A 16,588-nucleotide genomic window follows, 5' to 3' on the forward strand; every position below is an offset into this window, starting at 1 on the left:
ATCAAGGATCTTAAGATGGGTCGTCATTTCATCTTCCAACAAGACAACGACCCAAAGCACACAGCCAAGAAAACCAAGGCCTGGTTCAAGAGGGAAAAAATCAAGGTGTTGCAGTGGCCTAGTCATTCTCCTGACCTTAACCCAATTGAAAACTTGTGGAAGGAGCTCAAGATTAAAGTCCACATGAGACACCCAAAGAACCTAGATAACTTGGAGAAGATCTGCATGGAGGAGTGGGCCAAGATAACTCCAGAGACATGTGCCGGCCTGATCAGGTCTTATAAAAGACGATTATCAGCTGTAATTGCAAACAAGGGTTATTCCACAAAATATTAAACCTAGGGGTTGAATAATAATTGACCCACACTTTTATGTTGAAAATTTATTAAAATTTAACTGAGCAACATAACTTGTTGGTTTGTAAGATTTATGCATCTGTTAATAAATCCTGCTCTTGTTTGAAGTTTGCAGGCTCTAACTTATTTGCATGTTATCAAACCTGCTAAATCTGCAGGGGGTTGAATACTACTTGTATGCACTGTATATATATATATATATATATATATATATATATATATATATATATATACATATATATATATATATATATATGTATATATATATATATATATATATATATACTAGAAGGTGGCCCGATTCTAACGTATCGGGTAGTTTAGAATGTGTATGTAGGTTAGCAGATTAAATAATAAGGTAATGAATGGACTGGATGGGTTAGGTTTAATTTAGTATTCTTATAATTGTTTATTGGTTTTAAAATGACAAACAACAGAAGGAACAGTTTTAATAGATGAGTCTAATGTTTATTGATGTCCATGGCTTGTAATGAAAAAAGGCCATGAACAGTGTAAAGTTAAGTAAAAATATTTTTGTACACCACATTTTGTGTGAAGACCTTTTCACTATCTGTAAGTAACTTTCCTTGTAATGGGGTGTCAACAACTTGCACTTTGACGTTGGATCTCATTGTCACTCTTGAAAACGCAACGTACAGTTGTCCATGGCCAAAAACTGGTTCAGGTAGATATATGCCAATACGGTGTAGAAAGAATACATTAGAGATTTTTGCCGTAATAGAAAAAATCTCATGAACCAGCGCTGAAGGATAAGACGCTAATAATCAACAACTATTTTAATACAGAAAATCTAATACATGCTACTGAACAACATTTAACCACAATAAAACTCAGTACACAATAGGGCTACACGGTCGTGAGGCCCCGGCCGGTGGCGGTCACGATATATAGCGGATCAAAAAAATCCTACTAAAGACTTGATCCAATAAGTGTTCAAAAATAAAAATAACATATATACTTTTTTTAAAAAATGATTGTAAAGGCTGAGAAGCCAGTAGGTAGAAAAACCGGTAGGTGGAAAGCAATCCTGGGGCCCCCAGTGTGCTGGCACATTTACCGTTATAATCCATACTAGGAGCGTGGTTTACCCAGCCCCAATCAGGGATCGTGAGTGCAGCGTGTGAGAATCCAACTAAGCACAGAACATTGTTCTTGTCTTGACATAGGTATCCTGAAATAGGAGGATTGCTTTCCACCTACCGGTTTTTCTACCTACTGGCTTCTCAGCCTTTACAATCATTTTTTAAAAAAAGTATATATGTTATTTTTATTTTTGAACACTTATTGGATCAAGTCTTTAGTAGGATTTTTTTGATCCGCTATATATCGTGACCGCCACCGGCCGGGGCCTCACGACCGTGTAGCCCTATTGTGTACTGAGTTTTATTATGGTTAAATGTTGTTCAGTAGCATGTATTAGATTTTCTGTATTAAAATAGTTGTTGATTATTAGCGTCTTATCCTTCAGCGCTGGTTCATGAGATTTTTTCTATTACGGCAAAAATCTCTAATGTATTCTTTATAAACTCTATCTGGGCATTTTTTTGGGGGGTTTTTTGCCTGTGTAACCAGCTGCAGAATCATAAGCAATTACTGGGTCAAGCGCTTACTATTGTCCTAGGACAACTATTAATCAATACGGTGTAGAGTTTGCCCTTGTGACTTGTTTATTGTCATGGCAAATGCGAGTTTTAGGGGAAACTAACGACGGCGAAGCCTAAACGGAAGGCGGGTGTCTGAAGGACATATATCAATCCGTGGAATTACCACTTCCTTGTCTTTAGCTGATCCAGTGATGACTCTTGCTTGAATGAGGTGTGAATACATTCCAGTCACAATAAGGCACGTTCCATTACATAGTCCTTGTTTAGTATTTAGATTCCGCAACAACATCACGATGGTTCCAATTGCCGGGGTAAGCTGGACCATGGTACACATCGAGTAACTAAGTAAAGCGCTTTGCTTAGTTACCCGATGTGTACCACGGTTACCAGCGTACGCCGGCTCCCGGCACGATCCCAGCAACGCAAGGGTATGTCTCGGCTGGGTTCCCGGTGTGGGCTCCCGGGGGTGCAGCAGTTATCTGAGAGTCGGGGCTCCGTGTAGGTGCGGGGAAAGGTGTCGGGCGTCGTCCTGTCGCGCCATAGTTCGTGCTGTTCACTTAGCTGAACCGTTGGTCGCAGGCTCTGTAGCGCACGCGCTGTGGCGACGGTTGTCACTGTTATGACGTCATTTTGGAGCAAGACAGACAGACAGAATAAGGCAATTATATATATAGATATAAACTGGAAAATAGGACCACACATAAAAAAAAATTAAATTGTCATGAACTCTGCAGAGAATCACTAAACTCACTCCGTTTTTGTAGTACGTGTGATATAACTCATGCCTAAGTATAAGGACAGCTGCTATCTCAGGTGAACAATCTGGTGTCTCATAAGATCTGATTTCTGTGTAAAGCATTTACCACACTCTGAACACTGAAACGGCTTTTCCCCTGTGTGGAATTTCTGATGTTTCATAAGCTCGGACTTCCAGACAAACAATTTTCCACAATGGAAGCAAGAAAATGGCTTCTCCCCTGTGTGATTTCGCATGTGCTTAACAAGTTCAGATTTCAGTATAAAACGTTTTTCACACTCAGAGCAAGGAAATGGTTTTTCTCCTGTGTGAATTTTTTGATGTCTCATAAGGTCTGATTTCTGAATAAAACCCTTCCCACACATTGAACAGAGAAACGGCTTCTCCCCTGTGTGAATTCTTTCATGCTTAACAAGTTCAGATTTTCTGGCAAAACGTTTTCCACAAGCCAAACACAAGATTGGCTTCTCTCCCACATGAATTCTTTCATGACGGATTAGCCCCAACTTTTGTGTAAAGCATTTTCCACAATCAGAACATGAAAATGGCTTCTCCTCTGTGTGGATTCTCTGATGTTTTATAAAATCAGATTTGTATGTAAAGCATTTCTCGCACACAGAACAGGAAAATGGCCGCTCTCCGGTGTGAATTCTATGATGTTCTGTAAGATTAGACTTCTGCATGAAACATTTGCCACACTCCTTACATGAGAAAGGCTTTTCCCCCGTGTGGCTTCTTAAATGTTTAACAAGAGTTGATTTGCGCACAAAACATTTACCACAGTCGATGCATGCAAATGGCTTTTCCATGGAGTGGTTTTTCAGGTGACGTAAAAGACTAGATCTCATGGTAAAACATTTCCCGCATTCTGGGCATGGATAGGTTTCACACTCTACGTGATCTGCGCTCTGAGTCTCAACTCCAGGGATAGAGGATTCAAGTGAAAGATCTCTGCTGTGAAGGACTAATTGCAGATTTGTGGTAGTGGTAGCTTTTCTCAGAGAATCTTCAGTTCCAAATGTGGCATCATCTCCACAACCTGTGGTAAATTAGAGAGTAGTTGTCATTTTTTTTAATCAATAGTACAAATGAAGATTGGTAACTTTATCAGAGGCAGACACAGACATTCTCCTGCAAGTGCTCTTGAAACTACAGTGGGTTATCTAGTACTATTGCCATTACTTTTTTTTTTTTTAACTATGGGCCTAAGAACTAGCAGGCAAATAATTGCTAATTAAGTGCCTGTTCTTCCCAGTGCGGGCTCAAAGTAGTCACAGACAATTCCTGCTGGCGATTCTATTGCTTCACGTCAACCGAGCAGCTCTTCTGGAATACTTTGTCGACAGGGCAGGACTGATAACATCATGCTGATTGACAGCAAGCTCCCCACAGTTAAGCAGTTGGGAGCCAGCTGTCAATCGACATGACATCAACAGCCACACCCCATCAACAGAGCGAAGAGACGGAGATGCTCTGTCAATGTGATGTCACTGGAAGCAACAGAATTACAAGCAGGAGCCGTCTCTGACTGCTCTGTGCTAGGAGACATCAGATCTGGACAGAACAGGCAAGCAGAAAACCCGATAGAACCTCATAACTAATATCCAATCTACAAACTCAACAAACGATGTACATAAAGAACATGCAAACCATTGACTACATGTAAAAACGTTGTGTAATATTCCAATAAATATTATGTAAAAAAAAAAAGAAAAAAGGGCAAAAAACTCCTTAGCACAGTAGACAGATGCCCACATATGAAGCCACAGAAGTATTAGAGTGCACAAAGGCAAATAAATACACAACGGTAAAATATATATCAGGATCAATAAAGTTTCAGATGATCCACACACGTCTTATGCTATTAAGCTGCAACAGCTATAAATGCACAAAGAAAAACAAAGGGGATGTCCATGTATTACAGTAGGATTAAAAGTTAATATATCCATGCGACAATGAACAAATGGCAGCATACAAAATCTAGATAACCTCCCACTTGTACCTTGAGACATCCTGCTCTGTACGTAGGGCAATCACCACTGAACTTGCAGCTTCTTCTTGAGTTAGGCTGCTTTCACACTACTTTTTTTGACGAATGTCAAAAAAACGCAAACCGCATGTGACTGGATCTTCTTGATAACGCATACAAACCAAGTGTTATTTACATGATCCTTTCACTTGCAGTTTATGGGCGGGTGTCATGTGATCAGGAGACAGTGGAACACAACCTGACAGCTTGGAAAAGAGAGGATAGAGAGGGGAAGAGAGAGACACTCACTGGTGACCGCAAATCCCCTGAGTGAAGTGTTGCGCGATCAGCTGTCCCTTCACTCAGGTTACCCGCAACCACAGCTGGAGTCCTCCTCCTGAGAGCGGTGCCCGCTGGTAACCTGAGTGAGGGCACAGCTGATCGCCGGCTCAGTTCAGTTGCTGCATGGAGCTGATAGAGAGTGGTCATGTTCTACTGTCAGCTTCATGTAGCAGAGCAGGATGCGTCGTGGGACATCGTGTGGATTACACCGGACCTGGAGGGGTATTTGGGGTTAATAAAGTGGTGAAAGAGGGGTTTTTTTGTCTTTTATTCCAAATAAAGGATTTTTTCGGGTGTTTGTGTTTATTTACTTTCACTTACATGTTAATCATGCGGGTGTCTCATAGGCGCCTGCCATGATCAACCTAGGACTTAGTGGCAGCTATAGGCTGCCATTAACTCCTTATTACCCCGATTGCCATCGCCACCAGGGCAATTCGGGATGAGCCGTGTAGTCCCGGGACTGTTGCATCTAATGGATGCCGCAATTCCGGGCGGCTGCTGGCTGATAATTTAGGCTGGGGGGCTCCCCATAACATGGGGCTCCCCGTCCTGAGAATACCAGCCTTAAGCCATGTGGCTTTATCTTGGCTGGTATCAAAATTTGGGGGGACCGCATGCTGTTTTTTTTTTTAATTATTTATTTGTTACTGCACTAAATAGACCCGCCCACCGGCGGCTGTGATTGGTTGCAGTGAGACAGCTGTCACTCAGTGTGGGGGCGGGTCTGAAGGCAACCAATCATAGGCTCCGGTGGGCGGGGGAAGCAGGGAATACCAGATGGAATAATGAGCGGCCGGCATTTTCAAAAGCAGGAGAAGCCGCCGCAGTGTGACAGCCGTGCAGTGCTCGGTGAGTATGAAGGAGGGAGAAAGAGAGAGAGGGAGAGAGAGACAGAGAGAGAGTGAGAGAGGGAGAGAGAGAGAGGTATGACGCCGGGCAGGCTTCTGACCATGCTCATTAGAGCAAACAGGATCTTGTCTATCAGCATACCACCGTGCACCTGCTGTTACATGCGTTCCAGCAACATGCAGTATTTAGACGCAGCTCAAAAACGCTACAAGTAACGTTTTTCAAATAATGTTAAGATACTGCAAGTCGCTGGATCCTGACTGAAACGCAAGTCCATTGCAAATGTATTGAAATTAAAACGCATTTGCACTGGATCCGTTTTTGCGTTAAAAAAACGTTCAGGACGCATGTTAAAAAAATGTAGTGTGAAAGCAGCCTTAGTTAGCATCTATCTGCTGGTTAGGTCTTGGCCCAAAGTAAAAACATAAAATGGTCCCGGATAACCTCTTTAATTTGCTTACTTGAAAGTTTGGTTCTCTGGTAGAGATCTTATCATTTTGAAATGCTATTAAACATCCAATATTTTTGCACTGGAAATCAGAAGCAGAAACTCTAGCCAAACCCCTGGACATGTGCTACAGAATTGCAGGTTACACAGCTGCAAGTCCTTCTAAAGGTACAATCTAGCACAATATTCAATTACCAACAGCATACGGTAGCACTTTACTAAAATGTGAACTGTGCAATCCTCTTTTTAGGTCTAGGGTACGCTCTTTATCCAAGTAGTATTGAGTAACTCAAATAAAGTTGTTAGTTATGCAGCCTCCACTCTGAACCTATAAAACATTGCTATCACGTGCAAAGAATACTTCTATTAATTACAGGTGTTGATTTAGAATTGTACATAAATCTAATTATTGAAACATGCAGGCGCTTGGAAAATCACCAAATCAATCCTTAGCAACAACTCATATACAATGAGGACAAAGAGAAACAGAGTCTTTAAATTCGCTATAGTAATGAGCCCATACAAGCAAAGTGATGTGAATATTAAATATTTTATTATATTGAGGTGCCGTTGGGTACAAAAATACATAAATACATAAAGACCAAGGGAGCGGTGCTGAGGGGGAAAGAACCCCACGTGTCCCAGAGAGGAAAGAGGAAAGTTCCTCAGCAGAAATCTTTAATCTTTAAAAGGTTACTGAGGGGTGGCTGATAACAGAGAGTAAGGCTGCAGCACAATGGTGGGAATGAGTATACAGAATGTCCAGTTATTACTTCTCCCGACGAAGCTACACGCGAAACACGTGTTGAGACGTTGGTCCCCACGTGGTTATCCCGGCGGTGCAGTGATCTGTATTGATTTGAGGAGGTGAGTGGTGCTGCTTGCATTTGGGGTAATAACTGGACATTCTGTATACTCATTCCCACCATTGTGCTGCAGCCTTACTCTCTGTTATCAGCCACCCCTCAGTAACCTTTTAAAGATTAAAGATTTCTGCTGAGGAACTTTCCTCTTTCCTCTCTGGGACACGTGGGGTTCTTTCCCCTTCTGCACCGCTCCCTTGGTCTTTATGTATTTATGTATTTTTGTACCAAACGGCACCTCAATATAATAAAATATTTAATATTCACATCACTTTGCTTGTATGGGCTCATTACTATAGCGAATTTAAAGACTCTGTTTCTCTTTGTCCTCATAAATCTAATTATATAATATTGTTTACAAAATAACTTTGTAGATACATTTCTCTCAAGGGATGAACCTATGGAAGCTAAAAGTTCACTGATATAAGGACTGTCACGGTTTCGCCCCCCTGTCCACGTGGCTAGGGGGCAGAGCCTTCTCCCGAGCCTCACTTCCAGAGCTTGGATGCTTTAAATACTGTCATCTCCGGTGAACCAGCGCCGGCTATAAGCTTAGCGCTGCTTTGCCTGTGAGTGCTGGCCCCTGTAAGTGTGATCCTGATCCGTCCCCTCTTTGTGCCCTCGTTCTCTGTCTGTGTTCCGTCCCCTAGTCGTTCTGCCATTCCTCTGTCCCACCGCCTTCCTTCCCAAATAGCCCCGGTTGTACCCCCTCTCCTACCTCCCCACTTGGTTGCTTCCTCTGGTACTGACCTTGGCCTGACCTCGAAACTGTCTCTGCTCGTTCCTCCGGTCTTCCTTTTCCTCGTACTGTGTATGACCCGGCCTGCCCGACCATCCCCCGCTTCTGCTTTCCGGCTGATGCTGCCATTCACTGCATCAGCACACACTGTGCGTTCTCCCCCTTGCTTATTCAGCTCCGTGTAGTGTCTTACCTGCAAGACTCCAGCTCCCCCTAGTGGCAGCCTGACAAGGACATTTTGAAAATCACACACTATAGTATATGGTTTGTTTATAGGTAAACTTTATTTTTGGGATGCTCGTAATTTTATAATAATAAAGTTTATATTTTTGCTGACCCACAAATATAGATCAGTGGACTAATTTACATACATATATTTTAATAAGTAATACACTAAGTGCAGTTGTGACAACCAGACATTACACTTACAAGAGCTTTAACCCCTTCACCCCCAGGCGATTTTTTTTGTCTGTTTTTTTTCGCTTCCCTTCTTCTGAGAGAAAGTAAAGTTTTTATTTTTTAAGTCAACCTTACAATATGAGGGCTTGATTTTTGCGGGACGAGTTCTACTTTTAAATAGTGTACTATTACTGCTGTACTGCTATAGTGTACTGGAAAAAAGCCAAAAAAATACCAAGTGCAAAAAAAATTGCAAAAAAAAAAGTGCGATTGCATGATTGTTTTTGAGATATTTTATTCACCATGTTCACTATATGGTAAAACTGATGTGGCGGTGTGATGCCTCAGGTCGGTACGAGTTCATAGATACCAAACATGTATAGGTTTACTTTTATCTAAGGGAGAGGGGAGCCAGCACGATCTGAAAATGGCATGCATCATATAAAAAGTGCAAATTCACAGATTTATTCCAACTGTACTGTAATATAAATGAGATTTTTAGCAAATAATTGATCAATTCTTTGAGCCACCCCTGCCAACGTCACGGCAAATCTCAATAGGGGGGGTCCTACAATATATTCTGTATTTCATGTGCCATGCGGCCTCCTAGATAAAGTTAAAAGCAGAACCATAATGAAGCATAATTGCCTCTTTTGCAACATAGAAGCGGTTATATACAGGTTACAGGTATGTGTGCTCCATTATGGTTCTGCTTTTAACTTTATCTAGGAGGCCGCATGGCACATGAAATACAGAATATAGAGTAGGACCCCCCTATTGAGATTTGCCGTGACGTTGGCAGGGGTGGCTCAAAGAATTGATCAATTATTTGCTAAAAATCTCATTTTTTTTTATTATAGTACAGTTGCAATAAATCTATGAATTTGCACTTTTTATATGATGCATGCCAATTTCAGATCGTGCTGGCTCCTTTTTCCCTTTTATCTAAGGGGTTAAGAAAAATTGAGGTTTGTCCCCAAAAAATGGCACACTTTTTGCGCCATTTTCCGTGATCCGTAGTGTTCTCATTTTTCTGGATCTATGGCTCCGTGGCGGCTTATTTTTTGCATCTCGAGCTGGCATTTTTAATAGTACTGTTTTTGCGCAGATGCTTCGTTTTGACCGCCTGTTATTGCATTTTGCGCAAAATTTGCGGCGACCAAAAAACGTAATTTTGGCATTTGGAATTTTTTTTGCATCTACGCCGTTTACCGATCAGATTAATTGGATTTTATGTTTTCATAGATTGAACATTTCTGAACACAGCAAAACCAAATCTATGTATATTTTTAAATTTTTTAACCCTTTAATTTTGTGTGGCGAATGGGGGGTGATTTGAACTTTTAGGTTTTTTTATTTTTAATTTTGTAAAACTTTGTTTAAACTTTTTTTATTTTACTTTACTAGGCCCCATGGGTGACTAGAACGATCAGCAGTCTGATAGCTCATTCTTTTTTGTAGCTCAGAGCAGCATTGCTCTGATCTGCACAAAAGCTGCTCTCCTCTCACAGACTGCCCTCTGGCAGCCGTAAGAGGAACTGACTCATGATAGCTACAGGAGTCATCACATGACCCTGTGCTACCATGGCAATCATCAGTTCTACGTGATCACATTATGTGACATCCGATGGAGCTGGGTAAGTGAATGCTTACTGCGGCTCGCTGTTAAATCACACTGTGACATTTTCACATTGCGATCTAAGGGGTAAACAGGGGTGAGTGGGTAGTGAATCCACTCGTGCTGATATGTGTGCCTATCAGCTGTTCAAATCAGCTGACATGTGCAACGATCGCTGCCGGCGGCAGCAGGGAGGGGTTAACCTGACACGATCCATGACATACCCAGCATGTCATGTGCCGTGAAGAGGTTAAAGGGAACCTGTCACCAGGTTTGTTCCCTATAACCTGCGGCCACTAACAGTGAGCCCTTATATACCGTATAGCATTCCAGAATACTGTATAAAAGTGCCCAGGCCGCTTTGTAGAACGTAAAAACCACCTTTATAATACTCACCTAGGGGGCCGTCCGATTCCGATGGGCGTTGCTTCTCTCCAGTCTGGCGCCTCCTCTCTGTGGCAATCACTATCTTCCTTCTACCCAGCACTGTATGGATGATATGACCTACATCATCCACATGGTATTGTGGTCCTGCACAGGCGCACTTTGATCTGCCCTGCTCAGGACAGACCAAAGTATTGTAATGCGCAAGCAGGGGAGGTCTTTAACCTTTCCTCACATCTCTGCATTACAGTACTTTGATAGGGGATAACTACACAGGTTGGCACAAACCCTTTACCTCCTTTAATCAGACAACGTTCCGGTGTCTATAATTAAAATATAGAGACAAACTACATGACAAAAGAAATTGGTTTGTACGGGCACTTCCAACAGGAAGTACCTTTTATGTATAGGGAGGGGGCTCAAAAGCTAATGACGGCTAGGCAGGGAAAGAAAACAACTGTAGTAACAAGACTGTAGAATATGTGACCATTATCTAATAACACAAGATTTGGAAATTGGATCTCTCAACTGGTAGCATCACAATGGCCATGGGCTGCAGTGCACTGGTTATACTCGAAAAGAAGATAAAAACCTGAAATACCATAATAAAAGGTACTAGCAATATAGAAATCACTGTCAAGAGAACAAATGTATCATGGCAGAGAAAATTCAGTAGAGTATTAAGAAAGTGGAAAACAAAAATAAAATGTATCGATCAAGTGCATAAAATGAACATGTGAGAAACTGATGTCAAATAGCACGCTATTCTTATTGATATTAAAGGGGTTTCCCCAATATCGTAATGTATCCCCTATTAATTAGGATCATTGTTCCAAAGTCACTGAAATAATAATCAAAATAAAAACATACAAGGAACATTACTTCTAGCCTAATAGCTGTTGTATATAACATGAGGGCCCCGGGAATATCTGTATTAGTCTCCTGGACCACAACTACTGGAGAATACTAAGAACATGAGGCTAGATAAAGCTAAGATTTACATTAGTATATTATAGAGTGTAATTTTATTAAATGGATTGATGAATTCTAGATAAAACATATTTGGCTATATAACCAGTCATGACTACTGTTTAAACGACCGCTGCAGTCAATCACTGGGCTCAGTAACTTGTACCGTCTACATCTACATTGGCATCACCGCTAAGCCCAGTGATTGGCTGCTGCAGTCACATGCGCTGTAGTCGTGATATTAGCGCTGCAACAACCAATCAAATAGGCTGTATGTTATTCATACAGTGCAAGAAGCATGAAGTAGAAAAAAAACCCTAACCCACTGAAAAAGGTGGGGGAGGGGATGGAGGTCTTATACTTATAATCTTTCAGTTACCATACAAGTTATAGGTTTCTCTACTTCATGCTTCTTGCACTGTATGAATAACACACAGCCTATTTGATTTCACACCGTTGTCTATGCCTCTGATGGCATATACTTACTGTCTATACCCCCTGCACCGCTTGGTCCCATCGCTCAGTGCAGTCGCTGATGCCTTGATGCAGTGCACTTGTGTTTTGGTGGTAAGCAGGATAGAAGTAGCCACCAGGAAATTTGACACATGAATGATACAAAAATGGATCCAGCTCACACACCAGGGTGTTAATATAAATATTTCTTTAAGCTTTATTTTGAAAAATTCCTTTTACAATGACTTAACAATAGTCAGGACGTCTCAGACAACATTGCAAATACAAAGTAAGGTGTGATGTAACAAGAGAGGCATATGCGTGTCGAACAAAAAAGTTCTGGAACTGGTCACAAAGCAGGAAGCATCACTAAAGATTTAAGTGGTATACTCCTACTTACCGTAATTGTTGGGATGGAAAACACATGAGAGAATCATAGTGATATACATTTAAAAAAAAACAAAATTACAGAGTTACACAGGAGCTGCAACAAGAGATACAACACAAACCCTGCAAAAGCCTAAATCAACTTTGTTTCTACAGAGATTGCACTGATTATATATATATATATATATATATAGATATATATATATAGATATATATGTATATATATACATATATCTCAAAAACATGGTTATACGAATACTGTATGTGAAATAGGTAAAGAAATAAAAATATATATATATATGTATATATATATATATCTCCATGAGTCCATGATATCCAGAGTATGCCAATAGTAGTCATTCAAGTACTACAATGATGTATAATATAGGCTGACACTTTAACATGATCTGAAATTTAGACCCAAAGAAAAATACGTGTTCAGAAAGAAAAAAAATCCCCAAAAGATTTTTTTATTATTACAGGGTGCACTACCGTAGTATGGTCACCACCTCTAATATATTTAGGTACATGTTCAATAACATAAGCTCATAGGCTGGATATATCACGATTATGATATTCCACAAAATGTTTAGAAATGTTGGAGAAAATTTTATTAGAGGATTCCTCAAGAAAAATAAAAATAAAAAACTAAATTTAAACATGGGTAAGAATATATCAATAGTAGTCATTTGAGTACTGCAATGACGTATCATATAGGCTAATACTTTAACATGATCGCTCATTTGAGATTCAAACCCAAAGAAAAATACATGTTTTTTTTATTTTCTTTCTTTCTGTCTTTCTTTCTTTCTATCTATCACTCAAGTCTCCATTTGCTGTGCAGCAGCAGCAGCAGCAGCAGCAGCAGCAGCATACCGGTGCTCCTATCCTGGATTGGAACTACACCTCAGGGGTGAGCTGACTTTCCTTTTCTTGATACTTGAGATTTGACACACTCCTTGAGTCCACACCCACATATAGACATCTTAGGCTAGTTTCACACTACGTTTTTTTAACGTGCAGGCTTAACGTTTTTTTAACGCAAAAACGGATCCAGTACAAATGCGTTTTCATTTCAATGCATTTGCAATGGACCCGCGTCAATATGCGTTCACATGCGGTTGCGTGCGGCAGACACGGGATCCGTTGTTTTGCGTTATTTTAACAGGTTTCAAAAACGCTACTTGTAGCGTTTTTGACCAGCATCCAAATACAGCATGTAACTGGAGCCTGCCTGTACCGCATGCAACCGCATGTGAACGGTGGTATGCTGATAGGAAGGATCCTGTTTGCTCTACTGAGTATGGTCAGAAACCTGCCTGGCGTCATATCTCTCTCTCTCCCTCTTTCTCCCTCCTATATACTCAACGAGTGCTGCACGGCTGTCACAAAGCTCCGGCGGGTTCTCCTGCTTTGAAAATGCCGGACGCTCATTATTCCATCTCGTATTCCCTGCTTCCCCCGCCTACCGGCACCTATGATTGCTTGACTTCAGACGAGCCCCCACACAGCCGCCAGTGGGCGGGTCTACATAGTGCAATAAAATAAATAAATAATTTTTAAAAATGGCATGCGGTCCCCCCAATTTTGATACCAGCCAAGATAAAGCCACGCTGCTGAAGGCTGGTATTCTCAGGATGGGGAGCCCCACGTTATGGGGAGCCCCCAGCCTAAAAATATCAGCTAGCAGCCGCCCAGAATTACCGCATCCATTAGATGCGACAGTCCCGGGACTCTACCCGGCTCATCCCATTGCTCTGGTGGTAGTGGCAATCGGGGTAATAAGGAGTTAATCATTACAGGCGTCTATGAGCCACCCCAGATGATTAACCTGTAAATGAAAGTAAATAAACATATACACCAGAAAAAATCCTTTATTAGGAATAAAAGACAAAAAATCACCCTCTTTCACCACTTTATTAAAATCCCCAAATACCCCTCCAGGTCCGGCATAATCCACAGAGGTCCCACGACGCATCCAGCTCTGCTACATGAAGCTAACAGGAGCGGCTGTAGAACACGACCGATCTCTATCAGTTCCATGCAGCAACTGAAGTGAGCCGGCGATCAGCTGTGCCCTCACTCAGGTGATCCGCGGCCACCGCTCTCAGGAGGAGGACTTCAGCTGTGGCCGCGGGTAACCTGAGTGAGGGGACAGCTGAGCGTGCGGCTCACTCAGGGGATTTGCGGTCGAATTCCACTGTCTCCCGATCCCATGACTCCCGCCCATAAACTGCAAATGAAAGGATCCTGTAAAAAGTAGATTTTGGGTCCTCACCGTAAAATCTCTTTCTTGGAGCCTTCATTGGTGGACACGGAGACCATGGGTTGTATGCTGCTGCCACTAGGAGGCGACACTAAGCAAAAAAAGTAATCTCCTCCTATGCAGTATACACCCACCAACTGGCAATCATTCCTCAGTTAGTGAGGGGTGCTGTGTCCCCCAATGAAGGCGCCAAGAAAGAGATTTTACGGTGAGTACCCAAAATCTACTTTTCTTTATCGCTTCATTGGGGGACACAGAGACCATGGGACGTCCTAAAGCAGTCCCACGGGTGGGACTATTGTTACTTTCAGGGCTGACCTCGGTCCACTGCAGCCTGCAGAACGCGTCTACCGAGGCTCGCATCAGAGGATGCGAAAGTGTGAACCCTGTAGAACTTCGTGAAAGTGTGGAGCGAAGACCAGGTCGCACCTTTGCAAAGCTGCAACGCTGGAGCGTGGTGACGGACCGCCCAAAAGGCTCCCACTGCCCTGGTGGAATGGGCCGTAATTCTGAGTGGGCGCATTCTGCCCCTTACCCGGTAGGCTTCTAGTACGGCAGAACGGATCCATCGCGCAATAGAGGACTTGGAAGCGGGGAGGCCCCTGCGCGGACCGGATGGAAGCACAAATTGAGAATCCGACCGTCTGAAATGAGACGTCCTGGAAATGTACAGGCGGAGAGCTCTGACCAAGTCCAGCTTGTGGAGAAGAATCTCACGAGGGTGAGACGAGTTCGGGCAAAAGGAGGGAAGAACAATGTCCTCGTTGAGATGGAAAGAGGAGACCACCTTGGGAAGAAAGGACGGTACTGGCCGAAGGACTACCTTATCCTGGTGGAAGACGAGATAGGGAGAGCGTCAGGAAAGCGCCGCTAGTTCACATACCCGCTTGATTGACGTGATGGCAACTAAGAAGGCGACCTTCCAAGAAAGGAACGTTAGAGACACCTCCTGAATAGGTTCGAAGGGGGGATGCTGAAGAACGGACATAACTAAGTTGAGGTCCCAGGGCTCCACTGGAGGCTGAATAGGGGGAACCGAATGAGCGGCCCCTTGGATGAATGTGCGAACCTGTGAGCGAGAGGCAATCCTCTTCTGGAAGAGAATGGAAAGAGCAGACACTTGCCCTTTAAGAGAGCTGAGTGCCAACCCCGCATCCAGACCAGACTGCAGGAAAGACAACAGAACTGGTAAGGAGAAGGTCATGGCTGTGACCTGGTTAGCTTCACACCAGCGGAAGTAGGCCTTCCACGTACGGTGATAGATGCGGGAGGAGGAAGGCTTCCGTGCTCTAATCATTGTCTGGACGACCCTTTCTGAGAATCCCGAGGAAGTTAGTACTGCGGCTTCAACAGCCATGCCGTTAAATTGAGCGACTGTGAATTCTGGTGGAGGAATGGTCCCTGAGTGAGAAGGTCTGGGACGTCTGGTAGTCTCCACGGGACGTCGGAGAGAAGATGCACGAGCTTTGCATACCATGGACGACGGGGCCAATCCGGGGCCACGAGAATCACCGGGACTCCTTCCGATTTGATCTTCTTGACTAATTTGGGGATGAGCGAAAGCGGAGGAAAGAGGTACGGCAGAGAGAACTGCAACCAGGGGATCGCTAGGGCGTCCGTTGCGAGCGCCAGTGGATCTCTTGCTCTGGACACGAACTGGGGCACTTTGTGGTTCCACCTGGAGGCCAGGAGATCCACGTCGGGGGACCCCACCTGGAACAGATCTGCTGGAAGATGCTGGGATTGAGGGACCACTCTCCCGCGTCGAGTCCTTCTCGGCTGAGGAAGTCGGCGGCCCAATTGTCCACTCCCGGAATGTGGACCGCTGAGATCGCTGGGATGTTCTGTTTGGCCCAGTCGAGGATCTGAGACACCTCCTTCATTGCCGCTCGGCTGTGTGTTCCGCCTTGGTGGTTTATGTAGGCCACAGTTGTCGCATTGTCGGACTGCACCCGAATTGGGTGTCCTAGGGGCAGGGTCTCCCAGTGTAGGAGAGCCAAGCGAACAGACCTGAGTTTTAAAATGTTTATGGGCAGGTTCGTTTCCGGCTCGGTCCAGCGACCCTGAACTGTAAGGTCTTGGAATGCGGCTCCCCAGCCTAGTAGGCTGGCGTCTGTCGTGATGACCTTCCATCGAAGGGGAAGAAATGATCTCCCTTGGA

At 43.3% G+C, this 16,588-nt stretch overlaps 1 protein-coding gene across 5 annotated transcripts in view; it reads right to left on the reverse strand.

Moving 5' to 3' along the window:
- Positions 1-1,879: 1,879 nt before the first annotated feature.
- Positions 1,880-16,588, reverse strand: part of LOC142311142 (uncharacterized) — a 70,713-nt gene continuing 56,004 nt past the window's right edge. For all 5 annotated transcript variants that reach the window (XM_075349295.1, XM_075349294.1, XM_075349296.1 and 2 more), the window contains one exon: positions 1,880-3,777. In XM_075349295.1, the coding sequence (XP_075205410.1) occupies positions 2,786-3,777 (992 nt within the window). In that variant the 3' untranslated portion in view covers positions 1,880-2,785. The remainder of the gene's footprint in view (positions 3,778-16,588) is intronic.

Source organism: Anomaloglossus baeobatrachus, chromosome 5 (genome assembly GCF_048569485.1).
Source record: "Anomaloglossus baeobatrachus isolate aAnoBae1 chromosome 5, aAnoBae1.hap1, whole genome shotgun sequence".
NCBI classification, from domain to species: Eukaryota; Metazoa; Chordata; class Amphibia; order Anura; family Aromobatidae; genus Anomaloglossus; species Anomaloglossus baeobatrachus.